Source organism: Eptatretus burgeri, chromosome 7, assembly GCF_056783735.1.
Source record: "Eptatretus burgeri isolate ZD-2024b chromosome 7, Ebu_testis_v1, whole genome shotgun sequence".
Classification (NCBI taxonomy): domain Eukaryota; kingdom Metazoa; phylum Chordata; class Myxini; order Myxiniformes; family Myxinidae; genus Eptatretus; species Eptatretus burgeri.
The window spans coordinates 69616948-69626096 of NC_140967.1; the positions used below are offsets into that span (position 1 = coordinate 69616948).

At 43.3% G+C, this 9149-nt stretch overlaps 1 protein-coding gene across 3 annotated transcripts in view; it reads right to left on the reverse strand.

Annotated features, from left to right (window-relative positions):
• LOC147023494 (interferon regulatory factor 8-like) overlaps positions 1-7719 on the reverse strand; it is an 87387-nt gene extending 79668 nt beyond the window's left edge. Inside the window, exons 1-2 of one of the 3 annotated variants that reach the window (XM_085888953.1) lie at positions 7251-7719; positions 768-971 (exon numbers count right to left, since the gene is read on the reverse strand). In XM_085888953.1, the coding sequence (XP_085745079.1) occupies positions 768-944 (177 nt within the window). In that variant the 5' untranslated portion in view covers positions 945-971; positions 7251-7719. Of the gene's footprint in view, positions 1-767; positions 977-7192 lie in introns of all 3 variants that reach the window. The other 2 variants (XM_085888952.1, XM_085888951.1) reach the window with 2 other exon arrangements.
• Between the last annotated feature and the right edge of the window lie 1430 nt (positions 7720-9149).

Sequence of the window (9149 nt, forward strand, 5' to 3'; positions counted from 1 at the left end):
ATTGACTCCCCAGAGAATTAAAGTCTACGTAAACTTCCCTTTTTGTACATGATCCAGGCTCATGGAAGAGCCATGACACAGAACAGATCAGGACACATCACATAGGGAACAGCAGGAGAAAGGGGAAATGTCAACAGCGGGGTGGAGGGAGAAAGTAGATGGAGACAGACAAATAAGGATCGCAGGTAACAAGAAGGATACAAAAGCAAATTTTGAGGAGAGTGTGTAGTGGGGGGGGGGGGGGGGGGTGGTTTCACAGGTGGAGAAACGATCATGGTTTTGGATGGGGGATGACTGGAGATGGTGCTGAACAGCTGTCCACCCTTCTGGTGATATAGTAAGTTCCTTGAATTGTGGAGCTCACTATCTGTCAGAAGGGACGTTCAACTAATTTTACTGCCTTTTTAGCAGTCCCAAAATAATGTCACCTTCTTGTGAGGTCGGCCATGCGGAAAATCCAGCCCAAGTCTTACCCAAACCGGCTCACCCGGCTTGATGTTCGCCTGAAGGCGATAATATGGGCAGAAAATTTAAATTTTTACTGGGTGCTGGCTGTGACTCGCCTACTCTTCGTTAAAGCCACCATGGGCAATTTAACGTCTCACAACTAATACCAGCAGATGGGACAACCGGCTGACTGTCCTTTCGACAAACTCTCCTCTATACATTTCTATATTCACGACAAAGTTCTCGTGATGTCTATCAAGAAAAAAAAAAGTCAGACTTTAGCCCCCTTCCATTTATATACATTCAAATTAAAGTTGTACCTTGAATATCGCTGCATCGTCTTCTTCACTGTAGTCTTGCTTCCCCGCGTGCTTCCAGGGAATGCGGAACATGCTTCTGGAATTGTCCTCCCAACATAGGCCTGGGTAGCATGCGCTATTGATCTGCTCGATGAGCCATTCCTTGAGGCGCTTTGGAGATGTACCTGATCCCTCCATGTGTGACTCGTATCTCTGTGTTGCTGCCTGCACTGCCCAGATGGGACATATAACTCATTATAGGAGACAAAAAACGCCCTGATTGAAAAAGTATAATTCCCATTTCCTCGTTAATTTCTCGATAAAGGTGTGCCTTGTTTTCGTTTTGCATGAGAAACATTCTGAACTCACCTATGAGTTTGGAATGCTGTTGGGGATATATTTTTCAAAACCGAGCATTCAGCTACAAGACTTTTCTTCAACATGGATACTATTTTAGTTCAAGAGCGAAATTCTCATGTCAAGATGTACATCTTACTCCAAGATTATATTTTTCACATCTATATCGATTACATTTCACTCCAAGACACAATTTTCATTTCAAAACGTACTGTTATGTTTGTGGGGTATATGGAGGAATTTCATCAGGAAAGATAGGATCGTATATAGTTGCTTGGTCTGTGGATGTGTAGGAGACATCTTGACATAAACTAAGTAGGGAAACTGTGAGCTTAAGTGTTACATGTCACCATATGAGGGGTGGTGCTGTGTTAATTAGGTAGGAATTAAGGATAATTTCCCCCAGAATGTAAATGCCCCAATGACCTTTTCCTATGTATTTGTATTTCAAGACCAGCGATAAAGGGGGATCGTGTCCTTAAAACAACAACTACCGAGCTGTGCGTCCAAGCAGGCAGAAAGCCCGCCTCCAGGGGTGACAGCTGGTGAACCACGCCCCTGGAGTGGATGATTAATGGGCGTGACGTGAGTAAGAAGAAGAAGAGCGCATCTCGGCAAGAGAACGGAGAAAGCTGCTCATTGCAGGGGCAGAGTTAGATTAGTCAGTCTCACGTGGGGGACAAGAAGGAGTCAAATGCTCGGAGCAGGACAGAAGCGAGAGAGGCAGGATCGGCAGTCGAAAGAGAAGGACATTACGGCTGGCTTCACCTCAACGTGGTGAAGAAGCACGCAATTCTTGTGTTCATTCTGAGGCGAATCGGCTCGTGTGGAGGAGCAAGATGCCAATCATTGACTGTTGGGCTGAATAATGTGGGACCAGCACCAAAGCCTCGTGTCAAGTCATCAGGGGAAAGAGATGGCGCCATTCTGCAAAGCAGTGGTGTCGGTGAGGACGATCGACACAAGAAGCTGCACAGCGGTCTCTGAGCCTTGGCATTGAGTATTGCCATCTGAATTATCTCCCGTACGTTTGCCCACCCAGAGAGCGGCTGTGCGCCATTTTGGGCACATTTTCCCACGCAGTGACGGAGTGGTTTGGAGACATTCAAGATACCGAAACTCACTTATGAACCCGAAGCAAAGTGCCCAAATAAAGGAGGGAATTTTCTTTGTTTTATTCTGTCCTCTTGTTGTATACAAGTCTGTGTGGAGGCGACTCAAAATTTAGATTTAGGTTCCCTCACATCTTGATTTATTTCCATTATAATTGCTCATTTTCTGTTGATTAAAACACAATTTATTTAATTTGCTGGTGTCCGTGTATCTGTTGTGGGTTCTAGTACAACCCATGTGTCTCCCTCCGTTCTTTGCCACCCTTTCCTTCCCGGACATGTCATAATCTCCGAGAATTTTGGTTGTAAGCCTCCAAGAGAAGTTTGACCATCCAGACTGGAAGGGGAAAACCCACCGGACACAACAACTGGTGTCAGGAGTGTGATTATTTGAGCCCCCCTTCTCCACACCACACCAATTAGCATCGGGGTGGGATTTTTGAATCCATTGGGACCACGATGTTTGGTATTGGGAGAAAAGAATGCTTGGAAATTTAAGGGAAATATTTTGTTTTCTGAGGAGATATTGAATGCACGGGGGAAATGGCGGATGCGCACGAGATGGCAATGATGGTATAAGAAAGTGATCATGAAGGAAGTGAGATGGGAGCAGAGCTGAGTGATGAGGATAGGTTAGGAGCCTCCCCCATCCCAAGCATCAGTCCCCCCTCCCCCACAGTGGTAGAGGATGAGATACAGAGAGCGGGTGCAATGACTCTTCAGGTCATGTCAAAACAATTAATGAGTGAACAAATGAGTGAATTGAGGAGACAAAATGAATAAAGGGATGAAAAATTGAACAAACAAATCAGTGAAATAGAGGGTAACATAAGGGGAATGAACGAACGATTGGAAAACAAAATGAATAAGCAAATGAACGAGTTTAATAAGGGAATAACACAGGAACTTGGGGTACAAATTAATGGAGTCGGGAGAAGGAATGAACGAATAGAGGGCGAAATTGTTGAACAAAGGAATGAAATGGAGGGGGGGGGAGTTGGAAGAAGAAATTGGGTCAACAAATAAAATAATTGACAAAGTAAATGAGGACGTGGAGGGCTTCCCACCTGAGTGGATGCCATAATACAACAGCATGTAGAGGAATTTGGATCTTGTCAGTGCCAGGGCGGTGGTCAAGTGCAAAAGTTGGAAACTCATGCAACAGAACAAGAGGCTTGTGGGAGCTTGTGAGCTGATAAAGGCTTGTGGGAGCCACGATTGAATGGGGAAAGAATGGACGAGATGTTACAGGAGCAGCTGAATACTTGGGACACCATCATCAAGGGAGAGGAGAAAGAACCAAAAGTTTATGTTAATCTCAAAGGTGACGTGGATGGTTCTGTTGAGACCGTGCTTAGACTGACTGAGTTGTACGAAGTTGGGTTTGACTTGATCCACTTTGACATTGGGGATGTTGCTGAACAGAGTCGAGCAGATTTGGCAGAGCCAATGTTTGAACCACTAGCAGGATGTGTAGAAGAGAGTTGCAGCAATTGTGGCTTCCTGTTGGTTGAGCAGGAGGCTCATCTTGAATTATGCCAGAGAGTCAAGTGCAGGCTTTGAAGAGAAACATGTCCACATTTGCGTCTTGGGCACCCACAGAGAACAAAGTGCCAACACCTTCTGGAATGTCGCAGGTACTTCCTTCCTTTCTAGCAACTCTGTTCTCAGCTGGATGTTCTGCAATTTGCTCCACAAGATTTTGCACAAAGGATACCCCAATGTTCCGCAGGATTCCTCGCTTGCAGTTGTTTGTCTGGGGGAGATTGGTCGCATGTGGAACCACCATCATGACCATTGTGGTTGGCTTGTGGCCATCTACGTATTGTCGAACATTAGGAAAGTTTACCTTCACATTGGTGGCTTGTTTTTCCACCTGGCTTGACGGTGATGGATGGGGAGCTTGGCGCTGCGGTAAAGACTGGCATTGGCGCCGTTTTTTGGCTGACAGTAGAGCTGTTTGCCTATATGGACAGTGATTTCAGCACTTTTGAAGCAGTTTTTGAATCCTTGGATCTATCGTGAGCTACTCATTGCAGGGGCAGAGTTAGGTTAGTCAGAGTCTCAGGTGGGGGGCCAAGAAGGAGTCAAAATGAAGGCTCGGAGCGGGACAGAAGCGAGAGATGCAGGATCGGCGGTTGAAATAGAAGTGCATTATGGCTGGGTTCCCCTTGATGCCGTGAAGAACACCACATGATTTTTGTGTTCGTGCTGAGGCAAATTGGCTCGCGTGGAGGAGCAAGATGCCGGTAATCGACTGTTGGGCTGAATCATGTGGGACCAGAACCAAAGCCTCGTGTCGAGTCATCGGGGGAAAGAGACGGCGCCATTCTGAAAAGCAGCGGTGTCGGTGCGGATGATCGATGCAAGAAGCTGCACGGCGGTCTCTGAGCCTTGGCATCGAGTATCGACGCTCGAATTACCTCCCGTACATTTGCTGCCCAGAGAATGGCTGCGCGCCATTTTGGCACATTTTCCCATGCAGTGACAAAGCGGTTTGGTGACTTTTCAAGATTTCAAATCTCACTTCTGGACCCGAAGCTAAGTGCCGAAATAAAGGAGGGATTTTTCTTTGTTCTATTCTGTCCTCTTGTTTGTCTTTAAGTTTGTGTGGAGGAGCCTCAAAATTAGAGTTAGGTTCCCTCACATCTTGATTTATTTCCATTATAATTGTTGATTTTGTTTAATAAATCATTATTTATTTAATTTGCTGGTGTCCATGTATCTGTTGTGGGTTCGAGCACAACCCGTATGCCTCCATCCTTTGCCGCCATGCCATAATCTCCGAGAATCTCAGCTGTAAGCCTCCAAGAGAATTGTTTGGCCATTCGTCCAGGTAGGAGCAAACCCACTGGAAACGACAGCACATTTGGGTCCAGGACAATTATTATTTTTTTTAATCAAGACATACGTTTTAGTCCAAAGTCACCAAGCATTAGACGTATTGTACTGAGACATTATTTCAAGCCACAAAACTGGTACAGTGCAAGTTTCAGGTGACAGATCCAGATGGACATGACCTCACAAAGTGGTGATGTCACAGTTGGCGCACGCATTTGGGAAAATTTGTGAATTGACAGGGAATGCACGAAAGGAATGGCTAAGAAGCTGTCTGTGTCACAACTTGTCTTCCATCTTGTAGTGGGTGGCCCGACAAGGCTGCACTGCAAATTATACATCAAATGCTCAAAACTGGATCGTGTCGTGGCACAAGCCGAGCACACTTTCACAATCATCTTTGCCCTGTTGATTCACCATAGAATAACAAGTACACACAACACAATCAGGATTAAGTGCATCATAAACAGGGATCTGCAAACTCAGCTGACTCATTTAGAGGGGTTGTTGTTGATGTTAGAGAATGCATATCCTGATGCAGTGCCTCTGCCCATTCGACTCAGGAATTTGTGATTTGTTCAGGATCCTGGCGATAAGTCGCCCCCCTCTTTGCAAAAGACACCACGGGACCTATACCATCCACCAACGAATGCTGGCAGATGGGACGGGCGAGCTTAATGTCCATCCGAGGGACGGAACATACACATTGATGCCTACATGCGACACACCATACACCAGGAGATTCGAACCCAGGATAGACATCCAACAAGTGAGTGCGAATACTTCGAGGCTATCTTGGCAGCCCAATATCAGGGGTTGGTAGCTGTTCAAAGGATTATCTGGCAGTGGTATTGTCGTAGAGATAAAATTCCAATGAGGACTTTGTACAGGCTTGAGCATGGTCGGAGGGAAGAGAGGGATGTGGCCGGGGGCGGGGAGTGGGTGTGAGGTAGGGGGTAAGGGGTGTGGGTGGGAGAAAGGGGGTGAGGGGTGGGAGGTAGAGGGGTGAGGGGTGGAAGGAATGGGGAGGTATGGGGGTGAGGGGGTGGAAGGTAGGGGGAGGGTAGGGTATAAAATTCTCGCCATATTTACATGTAACAAAATACAGAGACCAATTATTAGGAAGTACCCAAAAAATAAAATGGACTCTTACCATTTAGGACCACGAGACAATGTTTTTTTTATTTTTTTATTTTTGCTAAATTGTCTAACCCTCCTGGAAGACTTGCACGTTTTATGGTATAGCCCATGCTGTTGGACAAGGACATTGGGAGACGCAGTGTACCGAGACATAAATTACAAGAGTATTGTAAGATGATGCACAAACCAACACCGGACTTAACTCGGAACAGCACTCGGTGGAGCGCATACCTCGACCAGTCTGAACAGTTTACTGTTTGTATGTATATATACATATATACACATACACATAAACATAAACGTAAATATATGTATGAAAATATACACACACACACACACACACACACACACACACACACACACACATATGTACGTACATATGTACTTTTTTTGGTGTCAGATAACTTTTTAAACATCCCTCGTTCTTCGGAGTTGAACGTTAACCAACCATTACGAACCTGGAACTTTAACGAGCCGATCAAATGAAAACGCGAAAGAAAAACAAAATCGGACAAGAAAACACGAGGAAACTGGACACACGCTCAGAGCTTTCATTCGGTTCAATTTACCTGCAACTTAATTATCTCTTCCAGATCAACTTAATTGTCTTTCATTCAATGCACCAACCTCCATTCTCACAATCAACTTGAACTCCAGGTTTACGTCCACATCGCTTCATCCCTCCACATTGAATACATCGACGGGGGAAATAGCTTACTATATGCGAGAGACAAACACCGCCGTGAGATGTTGAACATGCACAACCACAAGGTCATGTGGATCGACAGTCGCGGATCTACGGTCATTCAAAGTGTTCCAATATACAGTGTTACCTCCGCATGCAGGCAATGCACCAGCAGAACGACAGTTTCACCAAAATCTAAGATCAGATAACTTAGATGTGAGCACTTGCTGTCCCGACACAACTACACGAACTCAGTGATACCACCACCAACCACAAACCAGGCTCGACTTTAAGTGGATCGGACACATTCATACCGGTAAATCGGAGGTTGAAATGTGATCGATTGAGTCTTTTCGGCAGTCGTCACTCAACTGAAGTGAGGAATATAGATCAGTGAGCCGAAGTCTCGAACCCGTGCTGTTGGTGTGTTTGAAGATCGTTGTTCGTCAGGTGCGACTCCCAAAGGTGAAGACGATACGGAAGCAGCGTTTCGGGTGGAGGTTTCCTCCAAAAAGGCAAGAATCGTTACCCGACCCCTGCGGTAACAAACTTCATTTTGTCATTTACAAACATGTCAGTTGGGCGGAGCACTTGTGCCTTACACGTTCAAACCTCAGTTACCAAGCGTGCGCATACAAAGTAGACCTTTTGAAAAGCACACACACGATCTAGGTGCTCCGAAGGTTTTCGAGAAATGAGGATCTTTCATGATGGAAAGTAACTGAATCAGAAGCCGAAGTTGTCCAGCCGAACTATCATAATTAACTCGACCAAGAAAAGAATCACAATTAAAAACAAAAAAATCCCAGGACAGGAAATACTTTTCCGGAATAAAAAAAGTTTTGAAAGATTATTCCAAGAACACAAACCGGAGTAAACTTAGCATCCATCATCCGAGAAATGATGGTGCGAAGTTACATATCAAGTTTCAAAATGAAATCGTCATCTTCCTCGTTTTTTTGTGTTTTTGCCAAAGATCTTAATCATTGAAGGAGAGAAAGGAAATAGATTTAATAGAATACAGAACAAAACTTCAAACTCAACATCTAAGCTATCAGAGGGTGGTGATCACATAAAAATGGAAAAAAGCTACTTGCAATCGCGCACCGTCCTTTAGTCCTGTGTAATGGTCAATTTCTCGCCATTATCCACGGTGTGCTCTCGAAATATTACTCCGTCCAGAATAGTTTGGCTGCTCTTTGGAGTTCGACCGTGGTAAGCAGAAAAGTGCACATTCTGCAATGATTTCCACAATTCATCTTTTGATTTGGTTGCTGTGTATGCACATGCATGAGCGTCTTGGGTGTGTGTACATACTGCATATGTGTGAGAATACATACATACATATACATATATATATACATAAATATATATATATATACATATATATATACATACATATATATATACATATATACACATACATACATATATACATATACATACATATACATACATATATATATATATATATACATATATATATATATATATATATATATACATATATATATATATACATATATATATATATATATATATATATACATATATATACATATATATACATATATATATATATATATATATATATATATATATATATATATATATATACATATATATATATATATATATATATATATATATATATATATACATATATATATATATATACATATATATATATATATATACATATATATATATATATACATATATATATATATATATATATACATATATATATATATATATATATATATATATATATATATATATATATATATATATATATATATATATACATATATATATATATATATATACATATATATATATATATACATATACATATATATATATATATATATAGATATACATATATATACATATACATATATATTGTTGCGGATTCGCGCCCGCCGGCGTGCTGACGGCCACGTAACTCGAATCGCGGCACGTCGCCCACCGGACGGACAATCCAGTCGTGACCCTCTCGGACTAACGCCGGGAACCAGTCACGGGTGGACCTTTCGGTCTCACCGCGATCGAGCCAATCAGCCCCCGCGTGGGATAGGGTTGCTCGCCAAATTCGACCTACCTAAGTACCCACGCGGAGGGTAGACCGGGCGATCGCACCTCGCCGCAGGTCGACTTCGGACACGGGCCACTTAAGCGACCCGTTCCGTACTATCGGGATAACCGAGCGGTGTTATCGTCGACCTCGACGGTTCGATTAATTATCGGGCGTATTCAGCCCACTACCAA